The sequence below is a fragment of the Accipiter gentilis genome, chromosome 7 (assembly GCF_929443795.1).
Source record: "Accipiter gentilis chromosome 7, bAccGen1.1, whole genome shotgun sequence".
Taxonomy (NCBI): domain Eukaryota; kingdom Metazoa; phylum Chordata; class Aves; order Accipitriformes; family Accipitridae; genus Astur; species Astur gentilis.
Genome location: NC_064886.1, coordinates 16,499,827 through 16,524,757, shown reverse-complemented (window position 1 = coordinate 16,524,757; position 24,931 = coordinate 16,499,827). Strand labels below are relative to the sequence as shown.

General features: G+C 52.0%; 2 protein-coding genes across 19 annotated transcripts in view; one reads left to right on the top strand and one right to left on the bottom strand.

Annotated features, from left to right (window-relative positions):
• SH2B3 (SH2B adaptor protein 3) overlaps positions 1–17,301 on the top strand; it is a 29,544-nt gene extending 12,243 nt beyond the window's left edge. For 4 of the 8 annotated variants that reach the window (XM_049806620.1, XM_049806618.1, XM_049806619.1 and 1 more), the window contains exons 3-9: positions 2,604–2,852; positions 10,504–10,605; positions 10,873–10,964; positions 11,082–11,173; positions 11,407–11,621; positions 11,928–12,145; positions 12,504–17,301. In XM_049806620.1, coding sequence (XP_049662577.1) covers positions 2,604–2,852; positions 10,504–10,605; positions 10,873–10,964; positions 11,082–11,173; positions 11,407–11,621; positions 11,928–12,145; positions 12,504–12,942 — 1,407 coding nt within the window. In that variant the 3' untranslated portion in view covers positions 12,943–17,301. The remainder of the gene's footprint in view (positions 1–2,603; positions 2,853–10,503; positions 10,606–10,872; positions 10,965–11,081; positions 11,174–11,406; positions 11,622–11,927; positions 12,146–12,503) is intronic. The other 4 variants (XM_049806623.1, XM_049806625.1, XM_049806624.1 and 1 more) reach the window with 4 other exon arrangements.
• Positions 17,302–17,924: 623 nt separating this feature from the next.
• ATXN2 (ataxin 2) overlaps positions 17,925–24,931 on the bottom strand; it is a 53,533-nt gene continuing 46,526 nt past the window's right edge. For 6 of the 11 annotated variants that reach the window (XM_049806603.1, XM_049806608.1, XM_049806605.1 and 3 more), the window contains 3 exons: positions 24,532–24,677; positions 23,419–23,646; positions 17,925–20,006 (listed from right to left, as the gene is read on the bottom strand). In XM_049806603.1, the coding sequence (XP_049662560.1) occupies positions 19,803–20,006; positions 23,419–23,646; positions 24,532–24,677 (578 nt within the window). In that variant the 3' untranslated portion in view covers positions 17,925–19,802. Of the gene's footprint in view, positions 20,007–23,418; positions 23,647–24,531; positions 24,678–24,838; positions 24,873–24,931 lie in introns of those variants that run through there. The other 5 variants (XM_049806604.1, XM_049806606.1, XM_049806609.1 and 2 more) reach the window with 3 other exon arrangements.

Sequence of the window (24,931 nt, the reverse complement as noted above, 5' to 3'; positions counted from 1 at the left end):
AACAGAACAGCTTGTTGGTGTTTTTATGTGTTTTGGGGGTTTTTCCCTTTAAAATAAGTAAATAATAACTGATAACTCCCCAGGGAAGGCTGCAGGGAGCCCCCTCCCCTCCATCCTCCAGCCCTGGTTTGCTCACGGGGCTTTGCTGCTGCCTTTCACCTGTGTTGTGGATCTGTTCCTGATTTGAAGATGCTGTTGATTATCATGAAAGATTAATGGTTTTAAATAAGCAACTGTAAAAACAGTCCTTGAGGGTTTTCGTCCCTGGCTGGTCTCTGGACCATTAGGCTTGGTCACCCTCGAGGTCTCCCCAGATGTGCCCTCCTCTTCTCCCTCTCTACCCTTTAAATAATATGATGTAAATGGAAATTTGGCTCAGCCTCCCAGCTTTACAGCATCAAGCCAAGCCCCTAGATACTCAGCACCTTGCAATGACAGTCCATGGGGAAAGGGGGGGTGGTCCCATGCATGCCCCAATGCACCTCAGCTGCTGCTCCATCACTCTGCTTTTGGCAGCTTTTATCTTATTTTCCCCTTTACTTTCCCCCCGGTGCTCTCCAGTGGGGCCCTCTCGGCCTAATCCCATAACGTGCCCGGCATCAAAGGGAGCAGGGCTTTGAAGAGCCCTAATCCCATTTACTGCTTGGGTGGCTGTGGCCGCTGCTGCTCTGGGCGAAGGGGTGAGCATCGGTGAGCCATGCCGGAGCTGCCAGAGGTCCCTGCGGTGCTGCCTGGCACAGGCATCCCATCCTGCAGGGATGTGCCGATCTCATGGGAGCTTCAGCTGGATGAAATGGGGCTTCCCATGCTTGCAGCTGCTGCTGGGTTGGTTTTGGCATCGCTCCTTCTTCCCTCGAGTGCTGGAAAAATGATGTTGCAAAGGAGGGGTTTGGAGATGATCGGATCCGGAGCCCTCCTGGGACCGGGTCACAGACTGGCTCAGGGTACCCAGAGCAGGGCAGGGGGCACCTGGACCCCTGCCCTGGGGACACGCCAGAGTGCTGGCGTGCCGGGGAGAGGAGGGGTGTGAGGATGCCGTGCCACCGACTGGTGCCAGGGTGAAGTGATGATGCTCTGATGTCTAGTACGAGGGCGATGCTCACCCATCCTCCCTGCTTTCCGTGGAGGCACTAAGGGCTCTCTCTGCTTCCACACCATTTATTCTCATATAACTTGTAGGACTGGGTAGCTCTGAGGCCTCTCCACCTTCATAAATTTAAGCCAAAGCTGGCAAAACAGGTTTGCATGTTTTAGGGCAGCCATCGGGGTTTTGGGGCTGCCCTGTTCATCAGCTGAGCCCCAGCCCCAAGTGCCTTTTACATGGCCAAGTCCTAAACTCCGTGAAAACCATGATTTGCAACGGAAATGTCCCCAGCCATTTCTGTTGACCAGATGTTTTTACAGGAAGGGGAAGGGAAATGGGATTTGCATTTGTGCTGGTTTCTTTATAGCGTTTTAATGAAATCCAGTGCATCCCGTAAATTGATGGCATGCTGAGACGAGCCGGGAAGACTCCTTCCGGTGAAAACCTGTGGTGCCTGTGTCATGGCTCGTACATCTTCAGCCGTGGCTGCAGGAGGAGCAGTATTTTTATCTCTGCTCCGCGTGAGACTGCTTTGACTTCCTTTTTTCTTTTTTTTTTTTTTTTTTTTTCTTTCTTTTTCCCCTTCCTTTCACCTGAAGCTGGTTTCTGAGAACTGCCACCTCCTGAGCAAGCAGGTCCTGCGCTGCTGGGCTCTGATTTTCAGTGCCTGGGGTTCTGGGTGGCAGCCGGCCAGGCATGGGGTGGGGAACATCTCAGTATTTTGGTCCCTATCTTCACCCTGGCTCCTCCTGGAGCTGCGTTGTACATCCAGGAGCAATGGGGGCTGCTCAAACATGGCCCTAAGTGACTCAACCGAGGATATATGAGGAGGCAGTGGCAGAGGGAGAGCTGCCGCTGGTTCCTGCCTGCAGGGATGGGGAGGCCACATTTTGGGAAACCTTGACCCCAGCAGCAGCTGCATTTGCATCCCTATCCCAGGCAGGGACTTGAGCAAACCCCTTCTTTTGCAGCACAATGCTTTGCTTCAAATCCAAAGGATATTTCCTCTTAGTAGTGACCTATAATTATCCTTAAAAACTGGACACACCAAGTTGGATGCACAAATGCCAGTGTCACTGCTGCAGCCCCTGAGCTCCTTCATTCCTCTATTCCTGAAAAAATATGCTGCAAAATGGTCTTTCTTCTTCAGGGCCACCACGAGAGGGGCACCCACTGCCCGCAGGCTCTGGCAAACCCCAAAGGCAATGGGTGTCCTGCAAGAAGGAGCTTGCTGGTGATGGGAAACATCTCGGTGTCCCGTCATCACCCTGGCCCAGGGAAGAGCACGTTTGTGTCAATCTGGATTCCATTTGGTGTCCTCCATCCTGCGAGCTGGAGCGGGCTGGACCATGTGTGCTCCTGCCCTCATCCCCGTGGTTCGCCCAGGGGCAAGCTGGCTCACGCCACATGTTATTTTCTCTCTTTGTTGTAATAAAAAAGTTAAAAAATCCCAGGCTGGCGGGGGTTGCTGCCTTGATTCTCCAGCCAAGAGCGACCCTCTTGCATCGTCCCTTGGCAGCTGGACAGCACATGGCCGGAGAGCTGCATCCCTCTCCTGGCATCTCCAGGGACCGCATCCCTCTCCTGGCATCTCCAGGAGCTACATCCGTCTCCTGGCATCCCTCTCCCAGCATCTCCAGGGACCGCATCCCTCTCCTGGCATCTCCAGGAGCTACATCCCTCTCCTGGCATCCCTCTCCCAGGATCCCCAGGGACTGCATCCTTCTTCTGGCATCCCCAGGGCAGGAGCCAGGAAACCTGCAACGGGGTAAGAGCTGGGCGGGGGGCGTGTGTGTGCTGCGATTCCCTTGGGAGAGGTGAAACTGCACCCAGAGGTGCCCAGAGCGACACCGAAACCCGCCTGCAGACTTTCACCGCCGAGCAGGGCAGGCGGCGGATCCCCTCACTGCTTCGCTTTCGGTGCTGCGCTGCTCGCTATTCTTCGAAGGCATGCGGGGCTGGGCATCCTTTTGGCTTTTTGAGATTTTGGTGGTGACTTTTTCTATATATCCCCCCCCCCCCCCCTTATTTTTTGGTATTGCAGGGGGAGGGTGTACGGGGGGAGGGCAATGAGACAAAAGGTTATTTGTCATTTATTAACCACAGCTTTTTCCATCCTTGGTCATGCACGGAAAAAACACTTTTAGCAGCGTAACCACAGCCCCGGCGTTAATTGCTGAAGAGCAGAGTTTCTTATTTTGGAAACTGTGTTGCTGGGATGGAGCTCACGGGGGCTTGATTGGGTTGCGAGGGGAAGGGTGTGGGACCGATCCCCAACCTGCCGCTTCCCCGGGCACTGGGGTTTGCAGGAGAGAGGCTTGGAGGGTTTCCTTTCTTCTTAACCCCATCCTTTAAAATTCACCCTGCTGTTGCTGGCACCCAGCACTGTGACCCCTCTGCTCACGGCGGTGATGCCTCTCTGCCTGCCAGTATTTGGCTGCTCATAGTCGGGGCCGTCTCCCTTGCACGGATGCTGCATAGCTGCTCGGGTATGAAAGCACCACGTGCAAGCTGAGAAGTGAGCAAAAAATGGAGATATTAAGTGAATCGCAAGAAAAGAGACTGGGAAAGAACTCAAGGACTGTGCTGCTTCCCCCCTGCCACAGGTGGGGGTGCAGGAGGGTGCTGGGTCCCACTCAGCCCTGGGAGTGGGTGTGAGATGCCCAGTGGTGTTTTTTTGGGTGGTTGTCTCGGGTTTTTTTCTTTTTTTTTCTTTTTTTTTTAATGGCCCAGGATGTGGTTGTTTCAAAGCTGAGTGCTGCTTCTTTCAAAGGTAAATATTTATGAGAGCCTGTGCAGGCAGCACGGAGTCTGGAAGGATTCATCCTGGCGGTGGGGACTCGGCCGGGATGGACCCTGCTCCTCCCCACTGGGCAGCTGGCCCCAGCTCCGACTGATGCCCATGGTGGGCATCGTAATGTTCAATGTCGTCTTGAGATTAAGTTAAAAATGAAGCATTTTGGCCAAGAGCTGCTTCCTTCGGCTGGGCAGGGCGCAGCACTGGGGAAGAGGCAGGTTCTGGTTTGGGACCAAAATACCCATGTGGGGGGATCAAATGCTCCCATGTGGGCTCTTGAAGCTCTTGCATTGTCCTGGGTGATGCAAAATCTCAGGGTGATGCAAAATCTCAGGGCGATGCAAAATCCCAGGACATCCTGGGGACTGCAGGGACCCTGTGGGGTCTGTGCTGGACACCCCACATCCCCCACGCCTCTGGGACCGGGCTTTGGGGTGACTCAGTCCCTGGCTGCAGCTGACTCCCGCTTGCACGCAGACACCTTGTTTACTTTCTGCGCTTGTTATTTATTCCAGGAAATTATTAAAGCAGCCCACGCTGGAAGCGAGTTTGGCTTAAAATAAATAATAAAAAAAAAAGAAGAGGCTGGCGAACACCGCCTGTTTACAGACCCTGTTTATAGCCCCCATCTTCCTGAACCCCACTGTGAACGTGAGCCGCTGCGCTCTCTGGTTTTGGGGTAGTTTGCAGAGTTTTGGGAAGGGGATGTTGACTCACTTGCGCGGAGCTGGCAGCCGCTGCCTCGCTTGGTGGAGGTTTATCAATGCACAAAGACGGGTGATCAGCCCTGAGGATGGGGTGGGGGTTTCTAGCCAGACCCCCCCAAATCCCTGCCCATGGGTATGGATTTACCCATTTACCATATGGTAAATGTACCCATTTACCCCAGTGGCTCCTGGGGTTGCATTTTACAGCACTCTGTGTTTAATTTAATAAGAAACGGATTCCATGGGTTGATGGGGGTCCGGGCTGTTTTCCTGTGTTGCCGTTTGCCGGTGCTCAGCAGCCGCTCGGAACGGGAACAGAAGGTGCTTTGTGCCCCGGCTACCCCCGAGCCAGCGCTTCAGGCCAGCACAACAGTGCCTCTTGTCACCGCTGAGCCCGGTCCCCTCGGGGATGTCTCTGTCCCCTGCCATGAGCTTTGGGGATGCTCAGAGACAGGGTGTCTTGGAAACTCTTTTGTCTCTCTGGTATTGGTGGGTTGAAGATGCTGGCCAGGGTTTGGGGTGGGCAGAGAGGGTTTTTTGGGGAGGTAATGGCTGGGGTCTGGGGCAGAGGCTCAGGTTTGCACAACCCACAGCAGGGATCACCTCTTGTGCTTCTCTGCTTAACAGAGGCAGGAGGCCTCTTTTAACTCCAGTGCCTCAAGCCCAGAACAGAGAACCCCATGGTGGCACTCCCTGCTGCTGTCAGTAGGTTTCAGAGTGAACAGTCTCTGCATGCAGGCAGAGAGGGCAGAGTGTGCCACCCTAGGGTCTTCCATAGTGAGCTTTGAGGGAGTGAGCTGGGCTGAGGGGGGCCTGCAGTGGATGTGGGGTGCAGGAGGCATGTGAGAGGCCAGGGGTGTGCAGGGAAATGGCCCAAATCAGTGGGATCCCAGATCCCGTCCCCGACACTGGCATTGGCACAGGGCTGCCTGGGGTGGACCTGTCCCCTTGGGATGAGCCATGTTGCAAAGGCCTGAGGAGGAGCGTTGGGATTAGCTGTGCTACCAAACCCCCGGAGCACTGGGATTAGCCGCTGGAGGACAGACTCTGGGATTAGCTGTGCCACAAACTTGCGAGGCTGAGTGCTGGGATTAGCCGTGGTGGAAATCCCTGAGGATGAACCCCAGGATTAGCCATGGTGCAAACACGCAAGGACACATGCTGGGATTATCTATGGTGCAAAGGCCTCGGGGACGAACACTGGGATCCCCCACGGCGCAAACACCCAAGGGCAATCGCCAGCAGACGCCTTGCACCCTCCAGCTCGACCCTTGGTGTCCCCCTCTGGCCCCACAGGACCCCAGCTGCCACCCTGCTGCCTGCACCAGAGCAATGGGACGTGGTTCCCCTCCAGTTCACCCGGCATCCCCCAGGACAGGGCTGCGTGCCTCCATATTCCTGGGGAAACTTCACAAAAGTCCCCAGGGTCGTGGGCATGGGATGTGGTTTTACGCCGGCATAACCCAGTGCTTGCTCCGCTGCAGATCTTGGTAGCCTGTCTGTCTGTCTGTCCATCCACCGGCAGCCCGGCGGGGCTGAGCTGTGCCCGGGCGTGCTGCAGCTCTGGCTGAGGTTTGTCCCTTGCGTAAGGGGCACACGGCAGGCTCCGTGATTTACAAGAAGCAACAAATCTCGCCCGTATCCGTTGGGGACCTTGCACAAGGGCTCGCGGCGCTTCCCCACCTCCAATGGCGTGACTCAGAGTGGAAGCGAAAGAGCTGGCATGGGGAAATCCCCGGCGCGTGGAGGGGCCGGCGACAGCACCCGCCGCTCTCGAAGGATTTGCTCTCTGCTCCGTGCGGTCTCAGCCTGCTGGCCCTGTTGCCACAGCTGTGCCAGTGCCATCATCACCGTACCACTGCCGTCATCGCCGTGCCACCGCCCTCATCGCTGTGCCACCGTTGTCATTGCCATGCCACTGCCATCATCGCTGTGCCACCACTGTCATTGCTGTGCCACCACCATCATCACCGTGCCACTGCCGTCATTGCTGTGCCACCACTGTCATCCCCATGCCACCACCACCTTTGCCAGCAGGGGACTAGGCACCGGCCAAATCTGCTGGGAAGAGTGGCTGGCTCCGGCTCCCTCCTGTGCAAACTAGCATTTTGGGTGGTGACAGCTTTTTGGGGACCTGGCAGAAATCGGCTGAGCCCGAGGGTGTCTGGGTGGGTAGTGGGTGCCAGCACCCTGCGGGTGTGCGGGCAATGCCAGTGCTGGTCAAACCTACTGGCACCCGCAGGTCTCCCAGGTACAGGCAGTGTGGCAGTGTGATTTCGCTCTCATTCTTGGAAAGCTGGCTGCCTTCCTCTTTCCCCCAGGCAAAAAAGCTCTCCCAGCACCTGCAGTGTCCCCTGTGCATCCATGCAGGTCATGCTCCTTACAGCAGTGACTCGGAGCATCACGGTGAGAGCTTTCCCAGCATGTGTGGGTGGGCTGGGAGGAGTCTTGCCTCCCCCAAAAAAACAAGCAAATCCAAAATATCCTTGTTGAAGAGGTACCAGGGGACCCGCAGTGCCAAGGCAGCCCTCCTGGGCGGTGGTTTCCCCGCCGCCGCTCATATGTGAAAGCACGAAAGGCAAGTGGAAAGGTGTGCTGTGAAGGCTGCCGGGGGGAGGACTACTGCCAAAGGAACCGGCGGTGCTCGTCAGCACGGGCAGCCCGCCAGCACCACGGCTGCCTGCACGCCGGCTTTGCGTGAACACAGTAAAGAAAGTGGCGGGCGAAGGAGCTGCGGTGAGAGCTGTTACTGGGGGTTTGCAAGGCGGAAACGCAGCAGCTCCTCTGCGCGCCTGCAACGCCCGAGCGCAGCTGTGACCTTGGCCTGACCTTTAGCTCATGGTCCCGGCACGACCACAGCATCAAGCTGGTGTGGGTCTCCATCTGATATTTGGCAGATGCTGGCAAACCCCACTTTCTCCCTGCTGCCCTGTTCTCCCTAGGTGCGTGGTGACCATGGATGCCGTGCTGGTGTTCCCTGTGCCGTGCTGGTTCTCCCTGTGCTGTGCTGGCGCTCCCCATGACACCCTGTAGGGAGTCCCCAGGGGTCAGAGATGTGGGGACACGGGACAGGGCGGGGGGGTGCAGTGGGTCGAGCCTTGGGCTCCAGTGGGATGCTCTGGGCACGGAGCAGGAGGGAGTTTCGTCCTGGGGGCATTTTCCTCCCGCTTCCAGTTTGTCCCATGTCCCCTGACACTGGGGACAGCTCTGGCCTGGCTGAAGCTTTGTATTTTTAAACTCTAGAAAAATCTCCTGCAAAGAACAAACATACAAATACTGGGGGTCAGCGGTCTGCAGGTGGGAGGACGCTGCCCTCAAGCACTAAATTTAAAGTAGGCACCAAGAGCCTGCGTGGCTCCTCCGTCCCCAGCCGATGGAACTGTCATCTCCATTGGTGGCCCAATGCCACCAGCAGCGCCCAGGCACTGTCAGCCTCTGCAGGGAGAGGGGGTTTGGGGGCACCGGGTTGGATCCTGCTGCCATCAGCCCGGTGAGCCAGAGATCACCCACATCACACCCCTGGGCAGCCGGTTTTGTTTGTTAGGTGTCGGGACCACAGGTGCCACAGGGATGGCATGGTGGCAGCTGTGTTCTGGGAGTGCAGCTTTATGGGGCATCATGTCCCCCGGTGATTTTTGGGAGGTGCTCAACCTTTTACTGGGGTTTCCCCCACATGCACAGGATCCTTTAGAGAGCAGCGGGGTGAAGTCTCCGGGGTGGGAGCTGATGCCGGTTGGGCTGGGGACTGAGCTGGGGCAACATCCTAAGCATCCCATCCCATCCCAAGCATCCTGGGCATCCCAAGCCCAGCCAGCAGTGGAGGGTACCAGCCCCACGATGCTGCTGTGGCCGAGAAGGAGCCCGTGGGTGCTGGGTGAACATGTGGTGTGTTGAGTGTGCAGTTTTGGTTACCAAGAAATCCCTTTCTTGGTACTGACTGCCATCGAGCAGGGCATCTTGCGGTCAGGTGCGGTGGTTCAGGGGGTGGGGGCACCATGCTTGCGGTAGGTACTTCTCCGAAGCCAGACTGGTTTTTTTGGGCACCGTATCTCTATACTGCATCATTTCCTTCTCCCTTTGCGCTCCCCGTCTGCATTCTCCCCAGGGAGGTGCTTCGCCGAACTACCTTTTCCTGGAATTTCCCACTTCCTAGGAAAATGGGTGGCCGACTCCAACGCCGCAGCCGGGATGCATGCCGATAAAACCCGCTGCGCCAGCAAGCTAGGGGACGTGCTGGGTGTCACAACCCACACGCGGGAAAGCAGACAGGATGGGCAACCCCTCTGCTTTCTCCCTGCAGGACTTTGCACAGGACGCAGTTATCTTCCAAGGACAACAAAAAAGTCAAAATCCTCTGGGATAAAGCACCGGTGCCACCATGGCAGCTCGCGGCACCCCCGGCCCCGTCGGCGACAGTGATTGCAGCTGCAGCTGCAATCACTGTCGCCGACGGGGCCGGGGGTGCCGCGAGCTGCCGTGGTAGCACCAACCCCATTGCACGATGCTGTTTGGCAAGCGACTTCTAAGAACTTTCTTTTCAGCGTAGCTCGGTGCTGATAAGGGCTGATCCCTCTCACGCTGCATTTCCGGCCCCAAAGTACACCGAGTCCTCGGTTGAGAGTGTCGAGGAAGGGAGGAAGGGGGAGGGTGGAAAAATAAAAGCAACCAAACATGATTTGGTTGGGTGACCGTAGAGAGTGCTGAATTGCCGAGCTCCCGGTGGGGACACCCTTGGGGTTGTGCAGGTGGTTGGGGACATGGTGGGGGTTACTTTGCTGTAAGCGTTGCAAGCTCAGAGCAAAATTAATGTGCTTTGGTTGGCAAACGCTGTTTGCACAGCCAAGTGCCTGCAGCCTGGCATCCTTACGGGGACGGTGGCTGTGGATCGGAGAGGACGGCCCGAGCCGGCACAGGGTGCAGTGACTCAGCCTGTGGGATGCTGAAGCTGCCACGTGAATCACTGTCAGCCAAAATCTTGTCATGCTGCACTGACAGCAAGCCCAGTGCAAGGGGACGAGCGTGCCTGGCACATCCCGGCACTGGCTGGTCTTTGCTGGGCTGCACGGGGTGGTTTGCTCACAGAGCCGTGCACTTGGCTCCCAGCCACGGGGATGAGCATGGAGGGGTCAGCTCCATTGCCCAGCACCGGTGCAGGGGTCCTCCGGGGGGCATTTTGCACCCAGGAGGGTCCCTGGCACCCCGGATACAGCCCAGTTGCGGCGGCAGCTGGGCAGGTGCCATGTGCCACAGCCCCGCAGCGGTGAGCGGGTCGCTTGCCAGCACACGAGGCGTGCTAGGCGGCAGAGGAACCGAAAGCTGCTGGGAGGGGTATTATTAGCCTTTCTGGAAGTGTTTGCTCAGCATTTTGTCATGTGCCTTGTGTCAGCGCCAAACCGGCTGAGTGGCCGCAGAGAGCTTTTGGCGCACCACTGCCAAGCCTGCTGCCAACCCCAGCACCCATAACTGGGGTGCTCCCTGCCTGCTCCCCATTTTCCCCATTGGTGTACACGGTCTCCCTGGCACACACTGCCATGCTGGGAACCCCCTTCTCCCGCCTCTCCTCCGCCCATCCCTCCGCTGCCGGGTCCTTTGGGGGGGGGCCACCAAGTTGGGTCCCCTCTCTGGGTGCCTCTCAGCCCCTCCAGGGTGCCCTGACAGCCGGGCAGTGCCATGCGGGGTATTTCCTTGCCACATGGGGTATTTCCTTGCTGGTGGGGTATTTCCCTGCAGAGCAGGGTATTTCCTTGCCAGTGGGGTATTTCCCTGCAGAGCGGGGTATTTCCTTGCCGGCTGCTGTGCCTCAAGTGGCTCCCGGCAGGCTCGACCCCCCTCCCTCCCTCATCCCAGCAGAGCAGTGGGACGTGGGGGTGGTGTTTTGGCATGTTGTGGCTCAGCTGCTGTGCTCCCCTCCACAGGGCTCCAAGCCGAAGCTGCATGCCGCCTGCTCTGCCATCCAGGAGGTACGGAGGTGCACACGCCTCGAGATGCCCGATAACCTCCACACCTTCGTCCTCAAGGTAGGGCCCGGCTGAGGGGGGCCGCAGCCGGCCCCGAGGCCTTTCCCACCCTCCCAGATGCACGTGGCTGCTGAAAGCTCCTGTGCCAAATTTCGGTTCCTGTTCCCAGTCAGGGAGGGGGGTGTGCATGGACGGATGCGGCGCATGGGGTGGGGGATGCTCTGCTCGGGGTGGGGTCAGGGTTGGTGGCCAAATGTGGGTGGGTGGGAGGGGGATGCACATCTCTCTCTCTCTGAAGCCCCCATGTCCCTCTCCGATGTCTCCCAGGTCACCAATGCCACTGACATCCTGTTTGAAGCAGGGGACGAGCAGCAGCTCAGCTCCTGGACAGCTGAGATCCGAGAGTGTGTGCGCAGGGGGTAAGCGCCTGGTGGATGTCCCTGAGCCTGGGGACGGGGACGGCCACTCTGTGTCCCCCGGCACCGTGCCAGTCCCCCACCGCCAGCGCTCAGCCTGGCTTCTCCCATCCCCGGCAGGTCCGACGTGGGTGACCCCGAGCTCCTGGCGTGCCGGCACCTTGATCCCGTGGCCGCCAGCCCCACCACCAGCACTGACACCCTCGGCCAAGGTGAGCAGCGGGGACACCCGGGGGACCCTGGGGACAGGGCATGGGGGTGGCGGGGATGTCGCTGCATCCTGCCATGGCCGGCCAGGCTGATTGGGCATCCCCAGATGGCGGGGGGGGGACGGGGGGACGGGGGGACGGGGGGACGGGGACACACAGAACCAGAGGGGAGGGGGATGGGGGCGATGGGCAGGGGTCCCCGCTTCCCTGGGGTGCTCATCCCTGTGCCCTGGCAGGGGCAACGCCGGGGGGCCCGGGGGAGGCGGCAGGGCTGAAGATGGAGCAGTTCCTCTCCTCCTGCCCCTGGTTCCACGGGCCCATCTCCCGCGTGAAGGCGGCTCAGCTGGTGCAGCTGGGGGGGCTGGAGGGACATGGTGTCTTCCTGGTGCGGCAGAGCGAGACGCGCCGTGGCGAGTACGTGCTCACCTTCAACTTCCAGGGCAGAGCAAAGGTACGGGTGGGAGAGGGGCTGGGGCAGGGTGGGGGGGAATCTCGCAGGACCCCCTCGGGCAGCCCCCTCCTCCCCCCGCTGCGGCACGGTCCCTGCCCCATCGCATCCCACCCTGTGGAGATGCTCTCCTTGCCTGGTCCCTGCCCCAGTGCTCACAGAGGGCTGGCGGGCCCGTGCCCGCTCCTGGGGGTCAAACCTCCCCACCCAGCAGCAAGCAGGGCACTGGGGATGCAGCACATCATGCTAAGGCCATTTGTCCCCCCACACACCCCAAATATCCCCATGTCCCCCCATCATCTCCTCCAGCAAGGGAGCCGGTGGAAGGGTAACAGGTCCGTGCCCCTTCCCGCAGCACCTGCGGCTGGCGCTGACGGAGCGGGGCCAGTGCCGTGTCCAACACCTCCGCTTCTCCTCCATCGTGGAGATGCTGCACCACTTCCATCGCTACCCCATCCCGCTGGAGTGCGGGACAGCCTGCGACGTCCGTCTGTCCAGCTACGTCGTTGTCCTGCCCCAGCCGCAAGGTATGCAGGCCTGGAGAGAGGGGGACATTTCCATGGGGTGCAGGGATGGGGGGGCTCGGTCGCGGCAGGAGGGTCGCCGGGGTGGATGCAGGTGCCCTGGGGCTGGCCAGACCTGGGCCCTTTGGCCGCATGCAGGGATGGGGAAGCGGAAGCATCCGTGCAGCAGCACAAAAGGTGACTCCTGAGTTCCCAGCTTCCTCTTTCGAGAAAGGAGAAGCTGTCCTAAACCACCGGCTGCTCCCTGCTGCAGCTGAGAGGGGTGGAGGATGTGCCCTGCACCCCCCACTCCGATACCCATGATGGGGCCAACGGGGCAGGAGCATCCCACCGACCAGCTGTCTCTCCCCTCCGCCTGCAGCTCCCAGCTCCGGCAGCATGGTCCCTCTCCCCCTGCCCATCCCCGGCTGGAGCCCCGAATTCAGCCTCGCCCCTGCCAGCTCCTCCTGCCCCCGCGGCCCCGACGAGACACCCCCAGGTCCCCCACCGGAGCAGATCTTCCACCTGGTGCCGCCGCCGGCCGAGCTGGCGCAGAGCCTGCGCCCGAGCAGGGCAGCCGTGGTCCCTGGCCCCCGGCCCCGCGATTCGGACTACGAGGTGGAGGCACCAGGCCGGGGCCACGTCCGCGCCATCGACAACCAGTACACGCCGCTCTGACGGGCACCGTGCCGGCACTGGGGTGCACTTTTGGGTGGAGAAATCCTAGAGACCTTCCAGGTATCCCATCGAGAGAAAGAATGTACCTAGTTTCTTCCTTCTGGTTAGGGATGATTATTGTATTTTTGCAAGGAAGGGGGTAATTTTTCACTCCAGTACGGGTGTGCTCCCTCTCTTTGGCCTGTTAAAGGGCCTTCTATTTTTATTTTTGTTGTTATTATCAAAGCTTTCTTGTTACTGTTTACACACACCGCTCGTGCCTGCATCCCTGTGTGCCGAGCATCGCACCGTCGGGCTCGGTCTCCCACCTGTCCCTGGCACGACAGTGCCCAGTGAAGGAACCGGGGTCTTGCGTTACACCAATATAATTGGAGAAAGGAAAAAAAAAAGGAAAGAAAAAAAAGAAGAAAAAAAAAGGTGGATTATAAATTCATCGACCACTTGCTGCTCCGGGCTGCACAGGAGAAGATGAGCCCCATCCTCCCACCCCAGCACGTGATGCTGTTGCCAAACCCTCCAGCAAACTCTGACCTGCTGGAGCTGAGCTCCTGCATCGGGTGAAGATGATGATCGTGATCAGAGTTTGGGCTTTATTTTTAGATAAGGCAAAACCTGGCTTTTCTTGCTCTTCTTTTTTAACCCAGCACAGTTGCAGTCACTCCTTGCACCAGCCAGAGAAATACTTACACCATTAGCCTTGCTAATTAAGATGTGAACACTAACTGCTCCATCACTAATAATGTCACTAGCTGAGAACTAACGTGGAGACTGACAGCAAAACACTCCTCCCAGTGATGGAGGTATTTTATCCCACTGATGGAAGTGTTTTATTCCGGTGATGGAGGCATTTTATCCTGGTGATGGAGGCATTTTAGGCACAAATCTAAAGTGAGTTTCCCCCGCCCCGAATATTTTTTTACCTCGCCAGCACAGGCGACTGCCCACACCGCTCTCACCTGCCTTTTTTCCCCCATAAAACACTGCGTAACCAAGAGTTTGGCGATATTTAAAGCTATGCAACTGCCTCTTGCCTGGAGTAGAAGCCTCTCCCAGCCAACCCCCCCCCCCAAGCCCACAGACGAGCTGCACGCCCTGACGTGCCTTAGACGAAGGAGGCCAGTGGGTCGCCATCTCGACGGCTGTAATTACACACACAGCAGGCACTTTAACCTATTCGCCCGTGTGCATCTTGCCCTAGGAGCACTGATTGCTTGCACAGTCAGCTGCACACCAAGCAAGACGTAGGCACTGCCATAGCTACCGCAGGAACAACCACACATCTAGCAGATCCCCGGGGCTCAATGTCCCCCCCCAAATCCCTGGCAAAGGCACGCGCACAAGGAGAGCAGCTCCGGAGCCGGGAGTGTGGCCGTGCCCCAACCTTCACTGCTGTTTTCAGGTTCTGCAACCATCGGTGCCGCTGAGCCCCAGTGCCGCTTTACCTGCCAGCGCCTGGGGCAGCCGGCGCGGCCGTGCCGAGAGAGGAACTGCTTCTTAGAAGCTGACGTTATTTTAAGAATAAGGAAGGGGCTGGAGCTGTTGCAACATGCAGGAGGGGATGTTCGCAGCATTCAACTTCCAGATTTCTCAGCACAGCCCGTGCGACGCTCCCCAGGATTTCGGATGCAAAACTTGCCTTAAAATTGCCTTACAGGAAAGCCTTTTATTTTTATATTTATTTTCCTTAAAATTGCAATAGAGGTGGGAGCCATCTGGAGCATTAACACTTAGGAATTAATTTGAAAGCAAGCAAACAAAAAGCCTTGTGGGGCCAAATTCAGGAGTTTGCAAAAATCCAGCCTCTAGACAGGGCTTTGCTGTTAAGCCAGCGCGTGGTGAGCCCTGTTGGTAGTCAAAGCCCAAGGAGCCAAGCTCTGCTCAAGGTCAGGATGAAGGGCAAGATCACGGTGCTGTTGTGCTGGGCTGGGCCAGAAAGGGCAGATGTAGTGCAGGCAGGAGCCAGGACCAGGCAGGGCCAGAACAGCCAGGGCCAAACGCAGTGGCTGTGAGAGCAAATCTGGTTTTATAAGTAGTAGTCAAAGGATGAGGGCAGGGAGAAACTGGATACCATCAACTGAAGAAATCACTTTGGATTTGCATTTTATGCCTCCCCATCTCTTGCTCCAGCCCTCTCTTGAGCTGTCTTCGTACATTCAGAGCAGGCAAGGTCTTTTTTTTCCCCCTTTCCTCCGTTTAAAATGACTTGGAAATGGGCACACAGGGAGCAATCCTGTATTTCAGCAGGGAGCAGCATTTCCTGGTGCTTAGCACACACCGTTGCATGCTCACTCTTGAAACAGGAGCAAATTGCACTGGCCGGCCGCACCTCCAGCGCTGCCAAACCTGATGAGGCTGCCAGAGAAACAAAGCCAGCCCTGTCCTTGGCCATATCTGCATCCCATTTTCCTCCTCCCCAGACCAGCACAAAGGCTGCACCGAATGGCAGGAGCATATAGCCGGGGCTGGTTTGTGCCAGGCAAGTCAGCTCCCTCCATTGCTAATAAATAACTCCCCGTGGTCTTGCATTTATAGGGATGAAGAGGAGAAGGGGAGGAAGCATAGCACAAGTCGTCAGCTCCTTTGCCTGTTTGGTGCATGGTTCCCGGAGCATGCATGCCTCAGAAAACACTTGCATGTGCTAAATCTCGCTAAGGTTCAAATTGCTGATTTAAGGCCTGCTGAGCTCCAGGCAGTCCCAAAAGATGAGGTAGTCTCACCCAAATCCCCCTACGCTCAGAGCATCTGCAAGAAAGAACGGGCTGGGAAAAGGGATTGCTATTCACAGCCCGTGCAGCTCTTGCCAGATAAATCAGATGCTGCTGCTGGGATGGGTTGTTCTGGCACGCTGGGGCTTGTTGTTCCGAGTGCCAACTAAACATGCACACACGTGATATTTTTAACCTGCAGTTTAATTACAAGGGGTTTCTCCATAGTTTAAATGGAAATTGCTGTGCTTGATTAGCAAAATATATGTTGAGTTCATTATCGCCCTGTCAGCCACTTCCCCTGTGCACGCAGACTCCAGTGGATGTGAACTTCCGTTCTCCCCGCTAGTGAGCAGTAGGAAAGTCACTCTGATTGAGTTATTTCCATCTCAGACCTCACCAACAAGGTAGCCAAGGGCTGTCCAACCACCCAGCTCCACCATCCGCCCACCTTAGTCCTCTGCTCTGCCGCAGCTCTGACCCGCTGTGGTCCCAACCCCGGCCACACCAGGACCTGAGAGGTTTTTTGAGGGCTATGTCCCCAGCTCCTGGAGGATTGGGTTTGAATTTCTCTTAGAAAGCATCAGGCTTGTGACACAGGTCAGAAGCTGACACGCAGCCCTACCTCTGCTCCTGCCAGCACGCTTGGCTACATTAATCCAGCCCATAAGGTACGCCTCTATTATAGTAGTGGGCAAAGAGCATTAAGCCATTCCATTCTATGGAATATAAGCAACTTGAAAGAATTTTTAGATTCTTCTACTAACTTGGGAGAAAAGCCTAGGACTTCGTAGGTTTAGTTCCCTGGCCCATGTGGGTTTTTAGCGGTGTTGATGAAGTATCAGCATTGAGTTTTGGGAGCAGGGAATACCAAGGGATGAGCCCCTGCACAGCTGTGTGCTGCAGGTACGGCCACCTCCTGGCCTCCCATAGAGTAGAGTGTTTCCTGGAGCTGAAACAAAGTTGGAGGTGACCACTGGCTTGTGCGTTGGCCCTGGAGACGGGCACATACAACACAAATTTAGATCCAACCTAACAAAGCCATGACCCAACTTGCAGCGACTCTCGGTGCCTTTGGCTGGAGCCCTTGCCCGATGACCACTCGCACAGCCCCACGGAGAGGGCTGGTAGGGAGGGAAGCCCCAGTTCAGCCAGCTACTCAGGACAGCTGGTTTTGGCAATAAAGATGCAAACCAGGCAGTGCCTTTGCTCTCTCTGACAGCAGGGACCTGGCTTAGTGCATAACCTAAGACTAGGGTCCAGCCAGAACTTCTCTCCCTCATCTCCATCTCGTGCTTTGGAAACCGCTTGCTGTTTGCCAACAGACTCTCCCCATCGGTGGCTTTCACGTGTCCTTACAGGTGACAGGTTCTGAAGAAGTTGATGCACGAAGCATTATTTAATCCCTTCATCCATCCCTCCCTCCCCCATCCCAGCTCTGAGGAAGGGCACCACCAAACTAACAGGTTTGAGTACTTCAAATTTTAATTCAATCTTGTTCGATCTAAACAGACCCTAACCTTCACCAGCAGCTACCAGAGGTGGGGAGGCGACTGTGCATTCTCTAACTCGGCCTTTAGCAGGATGATAAAAACCAACAGTTTGTTGGATGAAAAGTGTATTCATCTGAAAATTCTACTTTTCACCTGCACAGAAGAGTTCTTCTTGTATAGTAGGTTTTTCTATATATTGTTTCTGTATGTACTGTACAAGTAACTTATTCTTGAATAATGCAATTTTACCATAATATAAAAAAAAATCTGCTCTTAATAAACTGTTTTTAGAACTTGTTTCTCACTTCTAGTCTTTAGTCTGATTCTCTCTAGGTGCCTGGGTACTATTTTAACAGATACTGGATGCTAAAAGACAGAAACCCTCCCTTGGAAATGAAAAGCAAGCCAAGAGCCTGTGTGAGGAAGCTGTTCCTTCTCACAAGACCCATTCAGGGAGTTCTGCCCCAGGTCACCACCACCTTCCCTGATGGTCTCATGCCCCCTGCTGCCCACCTGAAGATGAAATCATTACATTTTACTGCACTGCTGACCTGGAAGGATTAAGACAGAAGCTGCAGCAGTATTTGTATTCCTCTGCATGTTTTTCACCAAGCCATAACGTGACATTAACGGCCATCCATGAAAGCTTGTACAGTTTACTTGTCCTGCCTCTGAAGTGCAACTATATTATAATCCACTTTAAGCAGCAGCATCTTTTGGTTAGCCATCGCAGGATGCCTTTACCATACAGAACAGTTAGGAAGACCCCAGCACTTTATAAGCAGCAATAACTAGTCTGCACATTACTGCGGGAGGTGGTAGTCAACTGTGCTTTCTCCTATCCTTTTCCCAATCTTTTTACCATTTTGCTCAGGAATGTTTACCCTGATTTCTTGCTTTCATTCTCCAGCAGCACCACTGACTTTGTAGAGTTTTATCATCGTAAGCCTCAAGGCCCAGTCGTGATATCGTCTGTGACACCCGCCATAACAGTGTAAGGCTGAGGCATTAGGGAATTGATCCGAACACAAGAAGTTGCTGAAAACCTGTACCAAACTTCTCATCTTGAAACCTTTCACTTATTTTTGTAATGGCCCTGCAAGTCAAATATAACAGATTTGGTTTCATGGTGTGGGGCGCACACATGACACAGCAGCAGCACACAACAGACACACAGAGCAAAGCTTACCTGACGCTAAATAAAACATTCGCTCCAATTTGGATTGAAAGCTGGAGAACACATGAAAATAAGACACTGGTAAAACAAGACACAAACACTAAGTAGGTCAGTTTTTAAAACTTTTTTTATTTTTTAATTTTTTTTTAAGTTTTTATTTTATATTATCTACAAAGTAAAAGTTTTCTTAACTTAAAAGTTACATCACTGTCTCACGATAGTGATTATCTCATCAAACGTGATTTATAAATAATAATTCATCAGTTTGACGATTAGAATTTTTTTTTTTTTACTGAACCTGTTTCAAGTTTAGTTAGAAGTAAAAGGGATCTCCAAGTCTTGATTTTTAGTGATAATAGCAGCAAGAATCACTCTTGTTACTTCTTTTGCTAGCTGATGAGTTCATAACTTTGAAGGGTCATTAAAAAATAAATAACTTCCAGTTTTCAGCAAGCAGAGTTGGGGCACTTGCAGGACTCAGATACAGTGCATGGAATTATGGAATAGCCCACAAGTTCCTAAATGCCTCTACTCAGTCCGAATCTCTCCCACTGCAAGATGAACTGTTAGCATTCCTAGTGGATGTTACAAGAAATCAAATTTTTTTTTTTTTAAACAAAATAAAATGAAATTCTAGTTTTCTGTGCTTCCAGTTGGCAGAAGCAGTAGAAGGAGGGTATTTGGCCTACAAAAGGTATCCAGCCTTTCAGTTATTCCAGATGAGCCTTACAACTGCTGTTGGTGGTGGGCTTGTACTGTAAAAAAAAAGTTCAAATGTAAATAATAAATTGGCAAGCCACACAACAGTTTGCTAGTAAAGTGGTCACAGGACAACTACTGAGCTGAACTTTTAAATTTTTTTTTTCTTTTTTCTTTTCTTTTTTTTTTTTCCAGAGAACAAAACAAAACCCTGCATATCAAGATGTCCTTTGGATGTTTTTTTCCCCTACTTAAACCCTCAGAAAGCAGCCTTGTTCTGCTCACACATTCCCCAAGAAACAAGATCAGGTAACTAGTTCACTACAGAAGTTTAGAAGCTGTTTGGAAACGAATAATAAAGAAACCTAGGTAAGGTTAAATTTAAAGTAGAAAGAAGTCATACAGCACCTACTTTTCCCAAAAAGTAAAGCTGCAGAATGTTACTCTGAATTAAAGATTAGACTTCAGTGTCACTTTACTTCAGTCACTAGAAGTCTAACAGCCCTACCCCCAAGCAACATTTTCACTCCTATCCTCCAGACTGATCACTTTGTATTTAATAAAACCCCAGATCATTATAAACAGGCTACACAAACAGTCCATCCCCCACGGCAAAACCACAGCAAAACCTGGAAGAACACAGTCCCACAGTGCCAGTATCTGCATAGTTATCCATTTCTCTACTTCAGCTAGAGAGAAGCAACATCTTTGCTAAATTAGCTAAATCTCACACGCTTATCTAGGCTCACATTTGGGCTGGCAAAGTATAAATGCAAAATGTAGAAACAGTCTGCCTTCAGCAGCCTGCCACTCTACAAGGACATCTTCAGGTTTTTTGTTTGTTTGTTTTTGGTTTTGTTTTTTTTTTTTTTTTGTTATTTTCCCCAAATTTGTTTCATAACAGTTCTCACTACTATGACCTGGCTCAGTTAAGGTGCAGGTCTCCCGGGCACACACTCCTCACCTGAAGGGTGCGTCATATAGGGGAAATGTGTTGTTGTCGAGACTGGAATGGGCTGTAGTGCACTTTGAGCGATGGCGGCTTGGGGACCACCAGGTGGCTGTGTCGTCATTAGCATCATTGGAGCATGGGCAGTTGGGTGAGAAGGAACCATTCCTGACTGTACATGAGCCTGAAACAAAGAGCTCTTTAGTATAATGGTCACAAGGAGGCATCACTCCTGGCCACATGACTGTCAAGTTTTCTCCAGCTGTACCAGTAAATCCAGAGATTTACTCCATTTTAACTAGATTAGCTATAGGGATTAAGTCAGAGAACTTAACACAAAAATAATAACTGGGGGGGAGGGGGGGGGGGAGGAAAAAAAAAAGGCTCAAATCCTTACTGCTGGCTTTGAGTCACATTCTCAATTTTAGCTATTTGGACAGTGAGCACTGGGAGAAACTGCCAGCATTAAAAGTGAGATATTAAAAAAAAAAAACAACCAACCTCAGCAACAAATCTTCAAAACATTACAGCTAGTAACCTACATCAAAGCACTTCCTATGTGGAGAATGCACTGGGTATAGACACAAACTTCACATGCACTGGGAGTCTGGCATCCCTTCCTCAGCTCCTCATTACACAACTCCACATTCTTTCATGGCTCCCTGCCCTAGAAACCACTCTCTCCAGTGACCTGTGCCCACATTATCGTTCATCTAAGCAGTCATTCTAAGATGAGTGATTTCATCCCTTTATACTGTTAGGTCAGCTTTGTTCTGTTTCCAGTTAAGTTCATCACAGTTAAGGTCCTTGTGTAATCTAAGCAATCATAGTTAAGTCTCAGCGGAAAAGGAGATTAATCTTTACGATGGCTGATCACCTTCTGGCAAACAAGTGCAGTAACTTGTCAGTTGGCTTCTTCAGCTCAGAGCAGTTCATGATTCTAGAGGTCATCAATTTTTTCATTTAAAAATCTAGTAAAGACTGGTTTCTTAAAAGCATAAAACATTAAGGAACTCTTAGAGCTCTCAGTGGGTTTCTCTTGGGGGGGGGGGGGGGGGGCGGGGGGCAAGGCATTTGTATCTAAGATTTGCTTTGTCTTTCTACCATATCCCATTAAAAGAGCACTACGGTGCAATAATTGCAGCCTCAGAAAATTCACATGCCAGTAAAGACAGATAGCAGACAGTGGCTACAATTTTATTTCTTAAAGACAAAAGGGTTACTTGACTCATCACAGACATTCCTCAAGCTCTGCACTGTATTAGTAGCACTGAAGAAGCCTTTAAAGGCAGGAACTGCAATTCAAATCTCACTCTTGCTCTAAAAAGGGCTTAGAAGATAAGGCTGTGAAACAGAAATACCTTTCAGGATCAGCACCATTTTTACTTTGACAAAATTACTATTATAGCAGCCATCATTATAAAGCAGCTATTCATAAGCAGCTGTATTCAATACACACATTGGATAAAAATTTTCTGCTGTGGCTCAAACACTTTGCAAATTGGCAGCTGACAGTACTCTGTAATGAATTTTAAAGTACTGTTTCTCAAGTGGGGTATCTAACAGCTCAAGATTCATCTGATAACCTAAAGGGAAATTCAATTGATCCCCTGTGTTAGCCTAACTGAAATTCCTACTATATGGTATTTCAGAATTGTGTTCAGAAGTTGGAAATTAGGCTGCTAAGAAACTATTAAGTCCAGTGATTAGTTTCTTCACAATGGAATAATTACATGCATTTAAAATTTCTTAGAGAACTGTAGTTATTCCTTCATTAGAGATTTTTGAGGGAGCTACTTCATTTTGAAAAGTGAGTTAGTTTGGTATAAGTATCATGGATTATAGATTGTAGTTTTCATCCTAAAAGAGTTACAGCAGAAGAGACTGCATAAGTCAAAAATCAAGGGTAAGGCAGGCTTTACCTGTGATTGCTAAAAAATCCTGACCGAGCAGTCAGTTCTGACTAAAAGTTGCATCCAATTTGGTTTAGCAAGGTTTGCTTATTAACTGCTTGGCACACAGAAAGGAAGGCAATGGTCGCATCCTACAGCACAGGCATGAGCCTGGCCATGACGTGTACAGCACAATTCAGGTACAGTTTTACCTTTAAGCGGACCTTGAAACAAACATGTTTCATGTTTCAAGGCATGGCACTGAGCATGCCACTAACCCAGGAGCTTGAAGCAAGACCCTTCTGAAGGGTTGCACGCAAGGAACCCTGAGAAGCTCTACAACCTAGGCATTCACACCAGTGCCATCACACCAGAGCAGAGCAAGTATCTTGTTTCTGGCAGAAATTAGGGCCTGCGAGGACATGGCAAGATGCCACAGCAGTAGTCAAGTTGGGACATCCTCTCCTAATCCTCCCACAGTACAAAAGCAGAGAAATTAAAAGCCTAAAGGAATTAAAAAGCTAAAAACTCAACATCAGTAAAGCAATTCCTGAATAACTATTAATTCATTGGCTTAACTGACTGTCCCAGGGACCAAAGCAAAGACTTTATCAGAATTCTGCAAGGGACTGGACACGTATTAGACTAACCTCCCTAATTACAGTTAGCCATGATATCCCAAACTACTGTTAACCTGAATAAGAAGGCACAAGCCAGACACCAAGTACTTGGTCTGAAGAAGAAATTGTGCAGGCTGATTAACTGTCCGTTCTTGACAAAGCAAACTAAATCCATGAGATTTAGTAAACATCAGAAAATCTTTGTAACACTGCTTTATGCAGAGGTCTTGATTAATCAGTCACGTGCTTCCCTTCCCAAAATCCTTTTTTCAGCGAGCTGACCACAAGAGAGCAGTTAAGAGAAGTGGGTTGCTGATCCTGAAGCAAGGACTGTTGTTAAGTTGCCCAACAATCATCAGGGATCTTCTGCATAAGCTATTAATTTAGAACCACACACAGACACATACACACACACACGATTTTCTCTTTCAGCAAGGATCGTCTTGCAGTCATCTGAACTGAATCTCACTTATCTCCCATTGCAGTGCCTTGCTACTCCCTGGTAATCCTATGTAATATCCTTTACTGGACATACTTGTATAAATTTGACTACAATGCAGAGCCTCAAACTGTCACCAAAAGCAGCAATTCAGCCTTCCTCCACTCAGCTCTCACCTCCAACCTTCCTGTATGCCAGCTCTTCCTGTGATCATGCAGTGAACCTGAGTAGTGAACTGATTTGACTGAGAAATAGCCTAAAATGGGGGTAGGGGAGGCACACTTCAGCTGAATCACATCCCCAGTCTGGTTTGCTGCATGGCCAAACAGTTCTGTGAGCAGAATGGTGGGGCAGGACAAGGGTGGGAGCCAGGAACTGGGAAGAGAGCTCAATTTCTTTCAGTAGCAGTGCCAGCTTAAGATGTCTTCGTTAAACTACAGTTGTAGATGCACTAGGTGTTGGAAGCTGAGGTCCAAATATCTTGAAAAATTCTAAATAAAGGCAATGTACAGACAGAAACCTAAATAACACAACAGGTAGTCTGTGCTGAGAGGTGACAGAATGGAAATCACTTCAGCAGGCCCGACTGTCCTAACTTTGTGGCATTAAGACATTTAGTCTTGAAGGTTGTTAAACTGTGTTTACCTGGGGGACATGGGCCATGTGTGGCGGATTGGTATATGCAGGTTGAACATGGGAGGGATGAATGGTGAAGACTGTTTGTTGTGCTGTAGGAAAACTATTTTGTGGAGACTGCGTATTGGAGCCTGGCGTCATGGAAGGTGGGGTTGGAGCTAGACCTGCGTGGTAAATTGCCGACTGCTGTTGTGGGTTTGCCAGGTGGAGTGCCTGAGCAGCCTGGTGCTGATGATGCTGCAAAAAAAGATAAAAGATCATTTAGGTTATGGTCTAGAAGTGAGACACATTTATTCTGTAAACTAGTGTAAGAAAGGTTTGCAAAACTGCTCTGAAAAGTGAATCTTTTAAGTGGCAAATCTAAGGATCACCACACCTATGGTGATGAGGAAACTAATTTCAATTCCACTAGGCTCGTTTTCTCCTCGTGCTAGAAAGTCATGTGACCAGGAGCTTGGAAAATAGGACCTCAATTGCCAGGTAAAAACAACCATGCAACCATGGAGCTGGATATAATTCACGATGGCACTTGGCTGCCCAAAGTTATTACCAGTAGGTAACTAAGGCATGCAGCACTATCACAAGGCCTATTTTGTTTTCAGCTGCTTGTCTTTGACAAAATACAATCAAATGCTTTTCAGCATTTATCTGCTATTTCCAGTTGTAACTCCACTCACATTAAAGCTCTGACAAAATTATGATCCTTCCTTAATCATAACACAGAACTAAGCTACACCTCATCCCCTGTGAAGAGGGAGAAATGAATGGCTGGACTCTGATATTGGTCCTTTCTAAGGAAAAGGGACTGCCACAAGTTTTTCCACTAGCTTATCTAACAAACCATGTCATGAGCCTACGACCTTTGAGTCCCACCCACTGCAATCAGAGAAAAATTAACTTACATAGTTCTACTTATTTCCCTTCAGAAAACAGAGGGGAATCTAGACAAGTCCTGCATGAGATCTGTCACATGAAGCTCGTTTGGGTAACTACTCCATCCTACCATTTTTCCTCTCAAAGAAATCAATCTATCTAAGTCAAGCATCAGACAGATGCAGTACCTTCCAGTAGAGCATGTTAAATATAATTTAAAAAGACATTCACTCCCTTGAGTTCTGTTACCTGCACGGGGCTAGGAGCAGGGTGGCTTCCAGCATGTTGGCTTTGCTGCTGGCCAGTTGGTGTGGCAGAAGGCTGAGGATGCGGAGGATGCGGATGCAGGGTAGCATTAGGGTGGGCATACTGCTGAGCAAGTGAGCCAGTGGAAACTAGGATGAAAAAGAAGAATATTTAACAACAGATACAGAACATGCATCTCATCAAATCACCATCTGCACTTGAAGATTTCCATATATCTCAAAACATACTGTAAATATATTCCCTCCCCCCTCTAAAAAATATTTATCTTGCAAATAGCTGAGTATCTTACCTTGCTTTTGTGTAGTTTGGTTTTGCAGGAAAGTCTATAAATAACCATAATTAGACAGTTCATCTTCCCTAGTTTGACAATGTAACAGATACT